General features: G+C 36.1%; 1 protein-coding gene across 1 annotated transcript in view; it reads right to left on the bottom strand.

Annotated features, from left to right (window-relative positions):
- Positions 1–3826: 3826 nt before the first annotated feature.
- KCNH7 (potassium voltage-gated channel subfamily H member 7) overlaps positions 3827–20217 on the bottom strand; it is a 102869-nt gene continuing 86478 nt past the window's right edge. The window contains exons 14-17 of the mRNA XM_026078072.1: positions 15109–15372; positions 9835–10003; positions 6267–6459; positions 3827–4905 (exon numbers count right to left, since the gene is read on the bottom strand). Of these exons, the coding sequence (XP_025933857.1) occupies positions 4636–4905; positions 6267–6459; positions 9835–10003; positions 15109–15372 (896 nt within the window). The 3' untranslated portion in view covers positions 3827–4635. The remainder of the gene's footprint in view (positions 4906–6266; positions 6460–9834; positions 10004–15108; positions 15373–20217) is intronic.

The following is a 20217-nucleotide window of genomic DNA, read 5'->3' as shown; positions in this document are numbered from 1 at the left end:
TTGTTACCTGAAAATTCATTATGCCTAATCTCTTACACTGAAGTCACAAAAAGCAGCAAAGCTTCAGTCAGAAGATGTGAAAATAATGTACAATGTCATTATAGTTAATAATGTTTTTTCAAAAATTGCAAAAGTATCATCTGTTACTTTCCATCATTTCTTCCACTCTGCCAAAATTTTACTGGATTTTAGTCAACTTCAGGTGCCTGGCTATAATTGTATGCAGGGCTTTGAATAATGTTGAAATTAATGCTCTGTAGGAATTAAGAATCCTGGGAATTGTAGCCTTTTAACAAAAGCAGCTTGCTTTTGCTGTGACAAGATACCATTCATTTGAGATCTTAAAAATGTAAGAGGAAGGAAAATAATGTCTATAATATTGTCCCCAAAATGTAAAACCATTAAAAGAGAAGTATTTTAAATTGGCAGTGTCTTAATGAATTATGAACTGCTATGTGTTACTTTTCCATAGAGCTAGCTAGCTTGGAATATATCATGCTTATGTGGTGCATTTGAGGAATGTATACAAATGTTTTTGTGGAGAAAAAGTCTTAGCATAAAAACTGTTTGACTTTTCTTTATTAAATAAAATCCATCTCAGAGCTATTGAAAAGGCCACTATAATATCAATTCCACTAAACATTGTAGAAACATCCAAAAGCCAATCTGTGGGTCTGCAGAAGTATTGTTGAAAATTACAAACTGCTGCTCTGTTTAAGAGTGAGCAGAGTATATAGGAAAAAAAATCATATTCCATATGCAAATGCAGAGAGAGCACATTGATGAAAGGAGAGTTTAGGTACCCTCTGGACCCAATTCCCCATGTGAGGTAAATTTTGGTACTTATCACTGCTGCTTTCACTGGATTTAATTATCTCTGATTTAAGCCAGTCTATGAAAAGAGTAAAACCTTAAATATTATTCACAATATTCACATCTATTCACAATATAAGAATATTTTACAGAAGAGTATAGGAATATGAAGGCTTCTAATTTGCAGATGCAGTATTACATACAACGTTAATTCAAGGAATCATGCCTTCCTCGCCATTGCTGTTGCAGCCTGTCAGTATTCCATTCATGTCCAGGCTGGTTCAGCAGTGCTCGAACTGGAGGACACAATATATCTGCTGAAAAAGCTCAAGAGTTTGCTTCACTTAAGCAGGTAGCCAGAAGCCGTATAAAGCAGTGCTTTTTGGTTTTTCAGAGGTTACCTATAGCGTTGGTGAGTTGCATTCAAGTTCAGATGAGTGACCTGCACTCACCAAATAGAGGTGATTGCTAGGAGGGTCTGGAGCAGGGAAGGGAAGCACAGCTTTGCCCAGGGATAGGAGTGAAATGGGAGACCCAGGAGATGTGATAGGTGAGCATATATGGTGGTTTCAAGCAGTACTCTGGAAAAAGAGGTCCTATCTCTCTCCCATAGGCAAGAGTGGCCCACCTTTACTAACACCTCATTAGCATGATGTGCTGTCTAATGAAGAAAAAAGGGGACCAAAATTGGTGGTTCTCTAACTAGATTACATTAGGCCTGGGAAGGACAAAATTGAAGACTACAATGTTAGGTTAATTTGGTGGACTAAATTGCTTCAAACAAAACTACTTCTACTTGATTCTAAAACATTATACTTCCCTGCTGAGGTTTCTCACTCCCACTGGGTATTTTTAACAAGTATCAGTTATCTCCCAATTATAAGCCATACCAACAGCTCTTTTTCCTCAGACACTGAAAGGGATCTATCTTTTCTTTCTTGAATCCAAGTGACACGTGGAGGAGAGAAGACATAATGGAATGAGTGAGAACGTTAAGGAGGAAAAAGCATGCAATTGTTCTCATGCTTCCTGGAAACAGCAGATGTGGGTAGGCCAAGACATGTATTACATATGCACGCTAATGTAAATTTGTGCATGTATGCAGACGTGGACATGCCAATGGTACAGGTTACTGCACTGTTTAAATATTGAAAGCCTCAGAATCTCTGTTCTGTTTGCTTTCAGTACTGAACTAGGCCCACAGCTAATGTAACTTCATGCAGAGCTCTGCTGCTTTGTACCATCTCACCTCTGGCATTTGCTGTGAATGCCCCAATTGCTTTGACACTTGAGTTGCATTAGCTATTCATGAATTTCCAGGATACTTCTCCATATCTACAGGTTATAATTTATACATATTTTTAGCTTCAGATTTTAAATGTAAGTAGCCAAAAGGACTGCTTAAGCAGGACCAGAGCCTATCTCCTAAAGGTCTGAGAACCTTTATGGATATGTTACAACTGTGTGTTGCAATGTGTGGGTATGCAACCCTTACATTATTCCTAGCTTTATTTGTATAACACAGAGCCATTTCTACCAAGAAATTGAAGTCCAGACTGGACTTCAGGGGAACCTTGCCTAGAAAAGCTGAAAATAAGAGAGAGAATTTTTGCTGTTCAGAAAAGTACCACATTTCCAAAACCAGTGGTTTGTACCTGTCTCTAGAAGAAAGCTTGAAGCAGTGGGTCTTCATGTGCCTCGCTGTACTTAAAGGAGAAAAGAAGGTATCTGAGAAGACAGATCTTTCTTCTTTGGCAGAGAAAGGACAGTTAGAGTTCTCCTGACTGGAAGTTGTCATCTTATATGTTTTGTTTCTCCACTCCTTGGCAGGTGTTTAGGGAGCTTTGAATCTCCATAACTATGCAAAGCCTCCCTTATTTGGCCCTATTTCAGACTCTTCTGTTTGATAAATACAGACAAACAGAAGGAAATGCACAAAGCCTCTGTGAGCCAAGAAAAGCAGTAAGGGCGGGAGCTTTTCCTTCACTTGGAGCAATGCAACAGTTGTTGCTTCTCCCCTTCCCCAAATCTCTTTCCCCAGCCCGCCTGTTTTGTTCAGTCTCTTGGTGAAAACGTGAAATAACAAGTGATGAAATTGGACAAAACGCATTTTCTAAAGCAATGTTCATGCATTATATTTTTTCATTAATTTTATTTTTAATTTACACCAGACTGTTCTAAATCTAGCATAACACAAACACCCATATAACATATCTATCTGTTAACGTGAGGGTCAACTACTATTGCATTGATCTATAGCACTGGTTTAGAACAGAGGCTTTAATTTGGTTTTAGTTAAAATTTAACTCTCACCCACTTACTGGGTCACATGTCAGCTTTTCTGAAATCAGTTCTCTAACTAGAGGAATTTTACCTAAAAGCTTTGTTTAAGATTAGAAAATCATGTGAACATTTTAAAATATTTAAAAACAGTAATAAAAAGGTCAGTTCCTTCTAAAATAAACACAACATTTGAAGCAGAATAATATTTTAATAAAATTAAATCTAAGTATTCACAGAGCATTATGCACATACAGTACATGTTGTATTTAAAGCCTACAGACCTCAAATCATTTTATACTAATGTAGTCAGCTTTGGACACAAGCTAAGCTTACTTGTTTTGTAATAAGAAAGTTTACAATGTTCCTGAAAGTGATTTTACATATATACATATATATATTTTTATATATATATAACTCTATATCTATACTCCTATATGTAGGTGTAGGTATATACACACATTTGTGTGTATGTGTGTATATAAATACATACACACATATGTACATATATACACACATGCACACATACAAGAATAAACTGTCTCTGTAGTGTGCCTGTGTGTCTGCATACTTATGTATCTTGGATCTTTGTGGAGGGACCAGTCAGTAATAAGAGATAACTGCAAACAACAACTGCGATAATTCTAAAACAAAAATTTGTAAAGTATTCTTTAATTATACAGGTTGTTAAGAATTTGTATTGAACAAAAGGAACACAGTCTTCTGTATTATATAGAAATTAGATTTATTGCATTTGATTATGTTTGTGTGACAGATGAAAAGTGCCTGCCTGTTCATGACAGCTAACTTCTATGATGAGAATTAAAAGAACAAAAAAAAGTACTGAAACAAACTATTCAATTAATGTGTTTGTGTGGATGTGATATTTTCCAGGATGTGGCCAAGTTTGTCTGTTAAAATATTGCCCTACTTCAACTAGTTTTGAAGGAGGCTAGTTTCTGTGTCTTAATTGTTTTGAATCCAGAAGACTTGGTTACCTTATTCTTTCTCTAGATGCTGAATCATACCATTGACTATAAAAAGCTCACTATAGAAAGATAACTAAATTTTCAAAAGTGAGCTAGAAGAAGATTTTACTTAAGTTTCAGAGTAGCTTGGTTGAGTAGGAGTCTTTTCTATGTGAATTATTGTTATCAATTGATCTGTTATTTGCTCTGAAGACATACCCACAATAAAGTACTATTTCCGTGAAAGCAGTAAATGGTAATCTCCATGCAATGTAAGCTGAAATTTCAGAACATGCATGTATTTAAAAAAAATAAAAATATAAGGTGCCTTGAGAATGCTGGCAGTTTTACATTTGGAACATACAGAGAGTGTATATATATATATATATATTTACATCAGAACTGCTCAACTTTACCTTACAAGCTTCAGATTTAGGAAAATATACAGTACTTTTGCATATAATGGTTAATTCCTTGTAGCCCCTGAGTCAAGTATAGAGGATTTTAATACAAAAAAGGAAAAACAGCCATTAAAAGCACTTACATTTTTATGTGAAGTAGTAGTATAAAAGTATTATTTCCCAGGAAGACCAGGATCAGAAACATGCCTATGAAGACTCAAGATTCCTACAGTGCTTAGTGAAGATTCTGGCAAGGAAGGGTGCCTAATTGGATGGAGGTAAGTTGTTTTATAATGCTGTGGGGGATGCTCTGCAGACTGGTCACGTTCTTGATCTAAGAAAGAAGCCAGGTTGTCCTCCGATGCAGTGTTAAGATGCACTCCACTTGAAAGGGATTCTTTGGATTTAAGTTTTGATTTTTCGAGGTCTAGAAATTCAGGACACTGGAAGGGAGAAGAAACAAGGTGACAATGTTTAAATAAGTCTCTTGTAGGTTCTCATTTCTGCTGAAAATTAGCACACTCAGATTGTTATTGGTAAGCCATGTTTAAAAATGAAGCAGTGTGCTGAAATATTTTTACATAGTACTGTATTTGATTTAATGTAATTGAATATGATTCTGTTGATTCATTTGTAAAAGCCTGGGAATCTTGTTCCCTCCTCAGACTTGTTTGTGTATCATCAAAATATACATATACTTCCTTTCTCAAGGACAGAATATTCCTGAGACGCAATCCAAGAGCGTAGATTTAAATTTGCAGTACTTCAAAACATAACTCTGGAATTGCATCAGTCCTGACATTATGACAATTTGGATTCCAGTCTAAGCACTCAGTTCTACTTCACTTTTAAACTCAGAAATTTTAAGAGACAGTGTGCAATATGCCTGGTAATGGTTGCAGAGGGTTGCCATATTTCTGTCCTCACAGAGATACATGTATATGCTTTGTGCTGGTGTATGAATGGTGGGCTGACACTTCTAGGAACCACTGCTGCACATTGGCTGCCCTGATAATCTTTATGCATGCAAACTGATGCCTTCAGGATGTATTGGATTTACGGTGCCCACATGTGTTCTGGCATATGCACATCTGACACATCCAAACACTCTGGATTTATTGGTCATATACTGCATGATTGATTTGGGATTTCAAGACATGCAGCAGCCTGTTTGGAAATAACATGCCGTAACTCTGGCCAAACTGTTAAACTCCAGAAATCCCAAACAAATTAGGAAAATCATCAAATTCTGCCTGAAATAAATTTTGGGGTAGAAAACTTTTATTGGGAAACCCAGATACATGGCAGCTCTATATGAGCATATTTGCAGTGGTGGCGATGTCTTTTAGCCTCTCCCACCTGCATATTCATCTCGCCATTGTACTGCATCAGCTGGACTTCTGTGGCCTGTGTATTCAGGAAAATGTAGTCGTGGTGTTTCTCAGGACTTCAAGAACTTGGCCTATGGCAGATGCACCCATGTTGAGCTGATGCTAGCAGAGTCTTTGTGGTTTAGAGCCACGTCTAGTATTTGTCCCTTCTGCTACATTTCTCTGAAGTCCATGATGATTAAGTAAATGCAACACTTAATAATTTTAAGATCACTGTTTGAAAACCTACAACCTTCACATAAAATGTGGCCTCTGGAACTATGGTATCAAAGTCCACTGTAGAGATACTACACCAAAATAGTATTTCATATCTTTTAAACTAGCGAACAAGCACCTAGGTTAGTAAGCATTTCTTCCATCAGAAGCTAACAAGATTAAAAAAACTCTTTTGATCATATTGAACATGTACGTACCTGAGATGAAGGACTGAAACTTCTGTCTGTTTTAATTGATGCTACAGGATGAAGTTTGTGTATCACCTGGATAGCTGGCTGTTGATATTCTACACCTGCAGTTACCATGCTATAGGCAGGTGGAATGAGTGTTGACTGCCTTTGCAAAAGCTGCAGGATGGTTTGAATATCAGCAGTCATTTGGGATTCAAGCCTAGAGAAGTAACATAAAATCAGTTAACACATGGTCAAGAATAGGTATATTTTAACGTACTGATTACAGATGCATTCAAGAGGGACTTACAGCTTACTCATAAAGCAAGCCATTGCTTATTATGACATGACCGTGTCTTAAATAGGAAAGAACAGAAGAGGGAGTACTGAGCCCTTCCAAAGCTAGCTAGCTCTTTCCTTTGCAGAACATATTTGCATGCTTGTCTCTGATCTTAATGCATTAAGAATGCACATACATTAAGAATGAGTTCATTGCTGTCTGTTATGTTTGCAAAAAAAATTAAGCAAGGGGTCAAGATCCTTAGCTGAAATTAACTGGAATACCAATATTCTCATTATTGAAACTAAATTGATTTTTACTGGCTGAGGATGTGACACAGTATTTCTGATGTATCTAACAATCAATTCTGACATTCCAAAAGCTAAAAGAATGCAATGAAATGACTAGAAAAACACATTTGTGTTTTTCCACGGTTCAAAAAAGTAAGATACTTTCAAGATCATTATTTAAAAAAATAATTCAGCCTAAGGCTCTTTATAGTGAACATTTATTCAAGCTTATCCAGACCTGAGAATTAATCTCAACATTTCTGATGTTCAAATTCAATCGCTTTTTCTTTTTTTTTTCTTTTTGATGAGTTTGTTTATGACTTCTGAAACTGTTAAAATAAACCTCCGTGTTAGCCAGAACACTTGTGCTGCTTATGGTTTTCATACTTATATTGCCATAGCACTGAAATGATTTTCAAATGGTCTTTCCAAGATCATTGACACAGTCAGCAATGGGTAATGCCTATTGTGCCTCCCAGCTGCTGGAAGGCTACAAAACATACTATGCCAGATTGTAATATGGATATACAGCCTTATGTATTGCAACTCATCTCCTGACAGAGTAGTATAGTTTGTAAACAAACCTTTATGTCAGCAGCCTTTGACATTGTGCATGTTACAACTTGGGCTCACTGCAGCAGCAGAATTGATCCTGTGCTGGCAGATTTTTGCTTTTGCCAGGTGCTTCACTGATATTATTTTTTATCATGCTGGAGTCATCCATCATTTGTGTCACTTATTGTTAAAATGTCTATGAAATTAATCTGAAATGTGCACCCAAAGGATATTTAGGATGTTGTTTCTTCCTTTACACAGAGAGGCTGGTTCTGTGGCATCAGCTTTTATAAAAACTCTTATAATACAAGGCCCAAACAGTGAGGTTACAGTCGGTTATGTCCTTCTCAACCTCTTGCTCAGCTCCCTTGGGTTTTTTGCTACTTGCAAGTATGCTGATCTCACATAAGCATGATACTGATGCCACAGGGGAAAATACTGCAGCAGCAGCAGCAGCAGCAGCCGCCACCAGAGAGCTTCCCTCTGCTAAACTTTGGCCTTAACATCTTTGTGAATAGGGATTTAGCTTTGGAGGACTTTCATCAACAGTTTTCTTTTACTCTGAATTAGCTCTAAAAAGGCTCCCCTCTTACTTTGTTAGTACTTAATGGGGGGTTTCCCAGTATTCTTAATCAAAGAGTACTTCTAGTAGTCTTTATTCACCATCACTGCATATATATAAGTTCTCCTTCCTTTCTCCCGAATTCAAAACAAGTCCAGGTCATGCCACCTAAGGACAAACAAACAGGAGAACCCAGAGGCTTGGCTCAGAGTCTCCATGAAATTCAAATGGCCTGGAGAGGAGAAAGAGAGAGACCTCTAGGGACATATTCCTAGTGCAGAAGTTTTCTAGCTTTCTGTATCCATTTAATAATACGAGTGGCACATCAAACCTCTAACTTGGGATAGAAAAGGTCAAGAATAAGTGACACTGCTTTTTAGTCCAGCAGGGTAGATCTGACATAAGTACAAAAGAATATTGCCTGTCATATTGATAGAATAAGATTCATCCAGGCCCTAAATCCTGAAAGCATGAAAAGCTTTAAATATGTGAGAAGAGTTACAGGATAAAATGATTTAATAAAATCCATATCTTAGTTTACCAGCATGATATTCTCTCCCTGAAAAAAAATATTGAGAACTTGTGTAAGATTTTTGTAAACCTTTAGATAAATTTGAGATATAACCTTGGTTTCAAGAGCTTAAGATTTCAGGAGAAGAAATGAAAGCAAAAGACTACATCCCCTGTTGCTGAGGATCATGCAGATGTTTAGCTATGTGACATATACAGTTACTTAGATACTTGACTCTACTGCAATTAGAAATTATAGCAATTTAGGCTTACATGTTAAAAATATGTCCTTTTAATGTACTATATTGTATTCAGAAATGAAAAATGCTGTGGTTTGATTGACTTAGAGTAGATTAAAGAAGCAATATACAGTTAACCTGGCTTTAAACTGATTGCTAAAATATACAGCGCAGTATGCCAATGAAAAGCTACTAAAATATAATTAGGACTGAATGTGTGTCATAGTATTTGTCATGGAAAAAATTTGAAAGTAATGGAATTTCAGAGCAAAAATAATAAAAAAGCCACAGACCTGAGCATAGGGCAATACAAAATTAGGTGAAATTATATGGTAAATTACAGTGTATGATAGATCAAATTTCTGTAACCGTAATTTTAAGATGTCATAAGCTATGCTGCTTAGCTGCCAGCAAAGAGTAGTATATTAGATACCAAAAGAGAGGAGAAGGAAAATACGTTTTATTAAGCAAAGGTAACTTATGCTTTCTGAAAAAGAAAGTGACTGTTTTCTATTGTAGCAGGTATAAGTATTTTGCCTTTGTGTAATCCCACGTCTGCTTATTATAGAGACAATTGCAAAAGAAGTTAATTAATCAGAAAGGGAAGATGTCTGCAATATAAATGCTCTATTTTCAAAATGCTTACTTTGTGTCTCCAGGAAAAATCAGTACTTCTAAGATATTCAAAATTCCCATTTTGTGGACATATAAATCTCTAGGAATCACTGTTAAGGCAACGACATTCTGGTTGAGGTGAGATTTAAATTTCATGAGTTTAGGTGCTTCACTAAGGTGTCCAGGGTAAGAAGATAGTCTCCTAAGCTACCTATAGAGTCAACTGTGGAGATAGCTTCTTCTAGACTAAGTGACGTGAATATTCTGTCAGTGGATCAAAAATTTTGTACCCAGCAGTCTCAGGATAGGATTTACCAAGAATTTGGAGGGCTGAATTTAGGTGATGTTTAGGCTACTAAAATTTCATATAGACACCAAAGTGATAGTCCCATTTGGCATATTTCTGTACTTTTGAGCTTCTGAAGATATGAATGCTTTTGGAAACTTCCTGCCCAAATCATTCCTCCTATAGCCTCACTAACAGCAATTGTGTTATGGACCCTTTCATGCGTAACTTTTGTTTTTACCATATCTTTGTTTTTACCTGTTGAGTTGTTCCTGAAGTAAATCTAATCGATTCTCCACTTCCCCATATATAAAGTCACTTTCAGTTTCGCAGATGCCCCATGTAACGTGGGGTAATGCTGACCGACTCAGGGAGTCCTGGTACTCCCTGATGTTCTCCTGCCCCCAGTTTCTTTTGTCAGTGATATCTGATGAAAAACAAGATAAAGCGAAGTATGGATTTATATACGTGCTGATAGAGAAGGGTTGGTGATCATGATGAGCATAACCACTTGATACTGGGGTATTAATAGAGAATTTCATGTTGAGTCAAACATCCCACTTATCAGTGTTTCTCAAAACTTTGAATATTAATTTGGTATACAGGTACACTGCCTGAACAAGGGTCTTTCTTCTTTACCACTATTTAAGGAAAGATAATAGTGGTTACATCGCAAACCTATAAAATTCTAAGTTAATGATAGCAACATGCTAATATTTTGAAGCCATAGATAAAGAAAGCAGCTTTATCTAGTCAACATCACCACAGTTCTGCCACTTAATGGCTCCTATTTCTTTAGTTTTCTATGTTTTTGTACTGAGGAAGCCCCAATTTTCTCAGACTTTTTTAGCAAGTTATTATTCTCCATTGAAACTGGAAATACTTGTTCTAAGCTAAGTGTTGTATTACATGATGTACTTGAATGTCTTTGATAGTTTGTTTCAGAGACCTGGCTAAAATCTTTTCTCTTGCCCTTGAATGTACTATTTAAAGAGTATTTACATTTTAGGTATTTTGGTTTAAAAGGAGGACTTGCTRCACTGCATTTACAGCATTTGGAATGCATTGCAGTGTGCGCTGTAGAGAAAGTTCCCAGACGTCCACTAGCTGCCTTTCTTACCAATAATTCTAATGCTACTTGTCTTAACAAGCCTAGTGAAGAGTAGTATGTTTTCTTTGAGACAGAGGCCATTTAACACAAGCTTGCAAAGGGATCCTGGTTATTATTTTCAAAAGGAAATTGATTTTCATTGATGTAGCTGTTAGCATCACTACTCTGCAACCCAGCCCTTATGTTGCTGTGTAAAGCATGTTTTAGAGACTCTCACAATTCCTGCAGGGTGAAAGGTGTCAGTTCATTTTGTTTAATACTTTGTGACTCCTAAGAGAATGAAATACTCTGCAATTGCTGGGTCAGTCAGAGAATCACTTTAATACTAATTGAAGCTTCATAATAAAGAATAAATCTAATTTTTTTTCTATTTGACAAGCAAAATTTTGGATTAAGATATTGGAAACAGATTTTCTACAAGATTTAAAAAAAAACAAAATGCATAATTAGGATCATACTTCAGAGTTTCAGCTAGCTTGGTGAATTTAGTCGCCATTCTAATCTGTTATATTTTATATGAAATATGTAAAGTATAGAAAATTATTCTCTTTATATATGAGTCCTTTATTTATCTTCTGCCCTTTGTAAAAAGTGACTACTGCTGTTCCCACCCTGTACCAGCCCTGCCCAAGGTCCATCCTGCTTGTCTCTCCCGATTCTTGGATCTCTGTTATCAAACACTGCAACTTACTATCAAACATAACTGTAGGGCACTCCTTCCTTTTGCTCACTTTTCTGGCTTAAACTATTTCTCCTTCCTCTTTTGATTTGCTTAACTTACACCTCTGTGCATTTCCTAATTAGTTTACATTCCTGGCTTCAGGCTGTTTTTTTCTGTTCATTAAATTCTGCTGAAATGTTACAAATCATTTATCATGAGATATATTAGTTGCACATACTCTTATTTGATATAGAATGATTATCTTGCTGTGAGCTTTGCAGAGCCTACCAGTGACATATTTAGGATGAACAGTGATTTTTCTACATATACATAGCTCCCACCCTCAGCATTTGTTACTCTGAGGAATTTTGTTGTTACATAAACAGTCAATAATTGTTAGTACCCCTCAAATTCACTTTCTCTGCTGTGAAAAAATGTGTTAAAACTTTAACACCTGCTCAGGACAATTCACGTTAGGGTCATATAAAATATTTGTAATTATTTAGCTACATTAAGTTATAGAATGCATTAAATGTTCTTATTGTGCTCAGACTGCTGCTTCAACATACCACTGGACAAAATCCTTGGCTACTTGTAAGGTGGCAGCTGCTGTTGTCGGAGCGGTTGGGTTTGAATCCCACGTCCCTCGGTTGTCCCTGAATGGTTTGGTCAGAGCTTCTCCTAACACTTCCCTGTAATTCTTGGCACTGCATGCTGGTAACTCGGCATAGGTTACATTCATTTCACACTTCTGAATTTTTTTTAAGCAACCATAGCAGCCAGAGCCATGTTTCAAAGAAAGAAGAAAAAAATGAGAGTATGGCTGACATATGAGAGGTTTATCCAAATGCTATTAGCCAATCCTTTTCGAACACAACATCTTTGAGCAGTGTTGCTCTAAGTAAAGAAAAAAAAAGGGGGGTGGTGGTGGCAATGACATTTCCTGCTCAGATTTAGCATTTCAAGTAAATTTATCCAGGAAGGGGAGCTCTCACTACATGACTCTAAGCAGAGAAGGAAGCCTCCTTTTTTTTAATCAGAGGAAGGTGCTTACTGTGTTATCTGATCTTTGGTTAGCAGGTGGTAGAAGGTTTCCTGGAGCTGTAGAGAGTGTTTGGATTTCATATGACATGACCTGATTTTATGCACCGAACAGAAGGAAGGGGAGGGAGATTTCATCTTGGCCACCCAGAAACCTATTCAGCTTCTCAGTCCACTTAAGCCAAAGAAGGAAAGAGCAAAACAGTGTCAGAGAAGCATGTCATCTGGATTTAGCTGGCACACATGGCTCAATTTTCAGTGTCCAAGGAAGTTGCAAAGCTTTCACCAAAGTGTAGGGAGCAAACTTCAACAATTTCAGGGGTGAAATTTTAAATTGTGCCTGTGGGTACAATGCATATTGTAAATCCAGTGGATTTACTTTTAGACAGTGAATTTCAGGAATAGAAACTAATAATATAGGCTGTTTAATTCACTGCTTTTTAATGTCCTGTAAAACCAAGTTGTTAGGTTTTCTATATAATAAACCATTTGGTAGAATTACATATTTTTCTATGCCCTGGCATAGCCCAGGAGAATCACAGATGTATTTTGTCCCACAATATGTATTTGTAGACTATTACATTAAATATTTAATTTGTGACAAAGCAAATAAATTGGCACTCAAATTGTAAAATACATTCATATACTATAAGCAAGACTCCTGACTTATCTCTTGTGGGTTATCAGACTGCACTGTTCTGAGCGTCTTTTCAGGTACTTCCACAAATATGAATATCCTAGAAAGGCCCCAAAGCAGTTACAATTTTGTAACCAGTTATGGTCTTCCAGGGATTGAAGAATCCCAGGCTGAGAACTAAATCAATAAATGTATAACTTGGTTCAAGAATCAATCTTATGGCCCAAATACTGACCAAGTAAGAATAGAAAATAGCATTTTTCTTCAGCATATGGATTAGCAGCTACAGAAAAATTATCAAGTCTTCTCATAAGACACAAATGATTTAAACAAATGATTTAAACAATGTTAAGAGCTGCATTTCAGGATTATGAGAGAGAAGTTTATAGAGTTTCTGCTCACATTACTAAATACCTTATTAATAGTCCTTCCATTCATGGACAATAATGACCAAAACTTAAAACAAACTAAAGATGATTAAATATATATTGGTCACAGTGGTAATCAATTGTGGTAGGTTTATATCATTTCATTTATATGCAAGAATTATAAGCTACCAGAATATATGAAGATTATAAACATACCTACATATGTACATGCAAAGTTTATTTCAGAATTTCATTATGTTCATAACTACTTTTATAGTAAGTTAAAACCAATCTCTAATTAATAGCAGGAATGAGAATTTAGTTTAAAACATATTTATCAATCAAATATGATCTTATTTTACTGAAATCAAAGTTTTAATGAAAGTTTCAAGAAAGGTAATGAGCTTTCAAACACATTATCAGAAGTGCAGAGTTACAAAGCAGAAAAAAGAATGTGGTCTTAATCAAAATATACAACCTTTAGGCATGCTAAATTTAGCTCAAATAAAATCTGTAATAGGTTGCCTTGGAAAATGTTGCTATAGCTGCAAGGACACATTTCTGGCTATCAGCAGGGGAAAGGTAAGCTTTCAAATTGCAGTACGTATGCAACAAGTTTGTATGGCTCAGATTTACATGACCCTAGCCAAAGGAGACCAGGCTTCACATATTCATATCTTTGAAATGTAAAAATATATTGTTTGGTCTGATTAATCGTTAGGATAGTTTAAAATTATAGCTGAAGAGCCTAAAGTTTATTGAATGATGGTTAAATGGTTAATTGCCCCAACAGGAAGCAAACTACTGAGGAAAACAGCATTAAACACTGAATATATAGTTCTTCCTTTCAGACTGAAACAATTACAAGCAAACTTTCAGTAACATTTGAATTGTATATTAATTCTTTTCATTAGTTTCCCTTCACATCAATGAGAAGATTTTAGTGTATTAGAAGTCATTTTAATTATGTGATTTAACTCTATGTAATATTAACTCAGATTGCTTAATCATTGTTGATAATTTGTCATATAAAAAAGGCCAAATCTTTGCTCTTGCATTTTACTTACTGAGGTCAAGATTTGTTCTGTGTGATGTAATGGCATTCCTGTTAACTAACTCGTGCAGCAAAATGGGATAGCGTTCTTTCAAGCTATTATGAATTTCTTTAACTGAATTTTGTTTGTGCATTGTGAAGATAGGGAAAAAGCTAATTACATGAAAACATTTCAGGCTTTCTTTTGTGTGACCATCACTAGATTTATCCAACTCTCGTTGTCTAAGTAGGATTTTGTACTGCCACCAAAACCTGGCTTATCAAGCTCTCCTTGAGGGACCCTTTACTGCTTTGAATGCAGTTTTCATACATTGGCATGCAAAAGTGATGTCCATTACTGGTGGACAATTTTAAAGATTTTGTTTAAATGACTTTACTAAGGCAATTCAGTTACAAGATGATTCATTAATGAAGCTTAGAACAGCTTTTTGGAGATTCTGTACTCCAGTCTCACAGCCAGTGTAGTAAACTATATTAATCCTCTTGAGAAATAAAAATTTTTGAGCCAAAATAGTTTTTCTATTTACTCTCTCATTAAACACTTACAAAAGTAACTACTTTATAAAGAATCAATAGAACCATTCAGAAAATGTCTTTTGGCAATCAAACTAAAAAAGACAACCACTCAAACTTTGCAAAATAGTACTTCAACTTAATTACCTTTGCAAGAATTGCTTCTTTTGTCAATAAGAATATCTTCTGTTGCATGAACCATTTCTTCAATGTCAACCTCTGTGGTTTTCCCTGTTACAGATGGATAATCAGCTATCCCAGAGAACAGGGGTTTTTGCTCATCTTCAATGGACGACACAAAAGATGATGATCCACTTCTTTTCTCTTCAAAGTGTTTCTTGGTAGATTGATGATATCTGGTGTTGTCCCCTGAGTGTTCAGGATCACTTCGATTATTCTCATTGAAATAACCTGTTAAATAGAAATAGTTGTATCCAATAACATGCAGTTCATGAGACTGTGTTCCAGTTTATTCTGGCTGAGCATGGACACTATTCTTATATCAGTTAGAAAGTTCACTGTCTATTAGAATAACATTACTTTAAAGCCTTTCCTGATTCCTGTATCAGAGAAGATGTATTTCTCTCTTGAAGTTTGCAAGTATATAGTAAGGATTTGTAGTCCATAAACCATGACTCACTATGCAAAAGGTTTCTTATTTCAAAACAACAAAAGTTTAATCCAACACAGCCCTCATGTTTACCCCCCCCTTTTTTTTCCAGGTGAGGATTAGATTTGAGAAAACTTTATATTCTGAAAGTAATGGATCAAAGTCTGGTTACATATTAAAGAAATAAAATTATTATTTCCTTTCCTCTTCTGATTTTCCACRTTCTTGGGCACTTCTCATAATCTTGACAGGCTAACAGTTATGGATGTCAGACTCAGTATCAGAACTACCTGTTTAAATTATGCCCGCATAACAGCATCTTTACTGATTATTCTTTGCGCATCTAAATAAAGGGCATATTTCTCCATGCTCATTACTGTCATATCTACATATAGGACTGATATGGGAGAGAGAAGCCCTTTTGATACAAAAAGAAGGAAATTGCCAATCTGTCTTTCTGGGAGCCTCTCAGAAATAACTTTCCAAAGAATTCCAAATTCATTAGGCTTTAAAATTAATTGCAATTTTCTGATCATCATCCATTCTTTTGGGTAAGAAAAGTACATAACACAGTGTAGTATATATGGTAAGAGAGTACCAATCAAGTTCAGAATTAGTCTTTCATTAATTATATTCAAGTTTTGAGATAAGGAACAGCAAGTTCAGTCCTCTTGGGAAGTGGCAAATAAAACTATAGATTTAAAGCCGGTGCCTTTAAAAACATGCATTATAAACAAATGAAATAAGATTTAAACCCAAGAATGATTATTTGTGAATACAGAGAACTCCTGATCTCTCTTCAGCATAAATTTGAAGCTAATTTCAAATCCAGTATTTGGTTTTACCTATTTTTAACTGAAATGTCAAGATAATTCCAGTTCTGGTATTTATTTAAAACACATTTTAGCAGGGTAGTCTCAACAACATATAAATACTGTAACTAGTTTGCATTAACTTCCTGGGGAGACAGCATGATTTCCCATCTGCTTTGTGCTAATTACTAATCAACGTAGTGCTGGAATGTCTGTAGTCTTTACAGACTACAGCAGTGGTTAGTACAAAATTCAGTACATTCGCATGGTTTCTTCTCTGTTTTCTGGTCACTATTTATATAGAAATGAAACTGTGGCCTCATCTAATCTTCTTTATCTGCATACAGAGAGAATGCAGTATCTGTACAGAGCATGCTGCACAAGTCCAGACATCTGTGAGCAGTGAGGGCAGTTAACAGTGACCTGAATGAAGCCAGCATCGAGGTTGGTCTCCTGTAACTGTACCCTCTGGAGTCTCTAAGGGCAATTAACACAGCCCTAAACTGAATTGACTTTCTTTGGCTTCTATTAAGCAGGATCATTAGCTGTAAGTGTTACTGGTGATACTGTGATACTGCTAAGGCATCAACACAAATGCAAATGAACTGGCAGTGTAAGGCTCTTGGGGGATGCTCAGACTGGGCAGTTGAGTCCCATATTCTCTGCAATCCCATCTCTAAAATTGTACCAAAAAAAAAAAAAAAGGTGTCATAAGGAAATTCTAATGTAGATATCTCCTATGGCTTTTCTTGTGGGAATATATGGTGAAATACACACAGTCACGCTAAAGTAAATTGTCTTAATTACTTACTGCTATACTGACTTCAACCTGTGAAAAAGACCTTATAATGAAAGCTTGAAATTACCATTTTTAGGGTAATTTTTTATGTTCATGGGATTTTGTGCACTAACTGTAGCAGTAATGAGCACTCTGTGGAATACAAATCAATCAGTGGACTAATTTTAAGGGGAGGTCATTGAGACTTTAACAGTAATGAAAAAAATTGTATAGCAGCTGAAGTACAGCAGACTGACCTATCTGTCATATTTATAGAATACTGAAATATCTAGAAACAAGAAACTAGATTCTGCTAACAATTACAGTGCTGTAAAACCAGGGTAATTCAATTGATGTCCCTGCATTTAGTCTGCATGTATACCAGAACAACAGAGTGTATTCTTTTCCAAATGCTGTCCAGGTATAGTAAACAATCTGGCATTAGAAAGAACACAGAGGTCTGAAGACTGTGAGGTCCTGCCTATGGAAATCAAGGAAAAAAAAAACCCTTTTGTTCACCAGCTGATTTATTTCAAAATATGCATCTTTGGCTTTGGTACCATTGCTTTATCTGCTGGCCAACTGGCTACCTTCAGAAAGTCAAAAGTTTATCCTTTTAAAAGACTTTTATTCAGTGCTAGAGATCCTTATGTCTGGAGGACAATGCTGTGATACTCTGTGATTAGAGTAGGAATTAAAATGGAAGCTGCATTCTGCATTTGGCTATTTAGCCACCTGATGGTGGTGCAAGCTCAGTACCTCAGCTCAACAGCTTAGCAGCACCTTTGCAGCTCAGAAGAAATAAGTAATTTCTCAGTAATGCTTTATTCAGAGTATGAATTTTCCATTGTTTTCTCCTTTTCTAATGAAAATTTGTCATTGGTTTGGAATGAATTTTCCAGATGAGAAGAGTTTTGTATCTGTGTGTGTGTGTATGGATAAGTTCATTTTCTATTACACAGACTTGAACTTTCAAAAGTATTCTTTTCTCCTTTCTCTTCTGTTTCCAAAATAAATACAATCATTAACACCCCTGCCTTCCCCCACTCCTCTTCCATCCTGGTGCTTCCTCCTTCCTTTTATAATAAGGCAAGTTTAACTGTCTGATTCTGATTCTGCTAGAAACAATGTTTTCCTGAAGCTGATTATTCCGTAACTTCCTGCTTTACCAAACACATTTACAAACATCATTTACACTCTTTATAGGACTCTTTTTAGCCTGCTATGTGTTTTGGGTGCCTGCCAAATTTACAGGCTATGTCAGCTGACATTTGCTCTCCTGAAAATTCCCAAATCTTCATAGTAATTACAAGAAGGTTTGTGTCCTGCTTCTTGCGCTTGTACTGGCAATGGAAGGGAAGAAACCTGGGTTGTCATGTGGGCAATGATATATAGCTATGACAAACTCACAGAAATATTGGGATAAAAACTTGCTTGGTGTGATGATTACCAGCGATCAGAGAAGTTTCTTTCGTGTGCCACGGTCAGCCTGCAGTATCGAAGTTTTGCATTATTCAGAGAATGGCAGTCTGCATGAGCTAGACTTATTCTTAATGCACTACTCTGCTGCAAACAATATCGGTGAAAGTGTCAGTAATATATTACATGTGGAGCAGTATATTTTAATATTACTGTAATTTCATTAACTAGAATTTGTCATACTTAATCAGACTAGCTATCTAGCTTAGTGCTTCAGAGGAAGGCAAATTTTTACTCCCTTTTTCAGCCATCCAATAAAAAGCCCCATAATATGCCTAGACAAATTCAATTTTGTATAGGAAATGAGGTGAATGACTTCCTCACCCCCGCAGAAAGCAATTTATATCCCAAACCATGAGACAGATAATCCTTATCATTAGCATGATCTGCATAACTATAAATCTGTTCAGCAGACATGACATCTTCCCATCTCTTTGAAAAATCCTACCATATCATTTTTCTCTGTACCAAGTAAGTCACTTGGTAAGGAGAACTGCATATTGTGACTTCGATGGAGAGATAGTCGATCATCGAAAAACAGTGTGCAGATCTTTAGATTCTCAACAAGTATTTTGATTCAACTGTTGTTAGTCTTTCTTGCCTGATATTCACAGATGTTCCTGAGATGGTTGAGCTCTCTTTCCTACACATGAACAAAGTATTTGCTAGTGAGCAAGAGTATTTGTTAGCTGTTCTTTAATTTAAAAATGTCAGTTGCTTTGTCAGATAGCAGAAAAATGACTTATGTGCCCACTCATGCATCAACAGCGTCGAATACTCAGAGTGAAAAGTCAGTGACCAAGCATTTCAGGTAGGACATTACATATGATGCCATGAACAGGGTTGAGAAAGTGCAAAATCTCAAAAATGTCGAAAAATAATTTGAGCGGTGCTGTTCAAACCATGCGTATGTTCCCCACCATATTGTCAGGAAGTGTAGATGACTGCTTGATATAGATAAGGAGCAGCCTAAAATCAGTCATGGAAAATGAGAATCCTAACTCCTGCAATCACTGCTTTTCACTTAGTGGGAAAAGAACAATATAGTTGATGCATGATATTTATGTGACAACAAAAAATATTGGTTCTGTGGAGCCTAGTATATAATGCAATGTGATTACACAGAAGGCCATTCAGGTTGTATGCAGGTTAAACTACTCTATAGAATGCTTATCAGGGATTTTAGGAGTCCTAAGCAGCTAATTTAGATGTTCCTACTACTTTTTCTTTGTTTCATACTTAGTTGAACCTGATTGTCATGGAGTACATTGCTAAATATGATGGCTTTTCTGACTCGTCAGTGAAACATGGTTGAAGATTATAGCACTGTTCAATTTAACAGAATGTGTAAGTATTGTTACCACTAGAAAATTACCTGCTCTTTGGATATGTTTTAATGCATGAAAGCTGTATGGTAAAATCACAAATTCTGTGTGCATGAGAAAACAAAAGTAGTCTGAGAGCTGTACAAAATGTCTATTGAATAGCCAGAGAAGTTCATAATCTAAATATTCCCCAGAGGGTCACAGTTGCAAAACCAGAAATTGGTTATTGTCAGGAAAAGTAACTGGCTCTAA

This window comes from Apteryx rowi, unplaced genomic scaffold (assembly GCF_003343035.1).
Source record: "Apteryx rowi isolate R43461 unplaced genomic scaffold, aptRow1 scaffold_47, whole genome shotgun sequence".
Lineage (NCBI taxonomy): Eukaryota > Metazoa > Chordata > Aves > Apterygiformes > Apterygidae > Apteryx > Apteryx rowi.
This window is presented reverse-complemented; position numbering and strand designations above follow the sequence as displayed.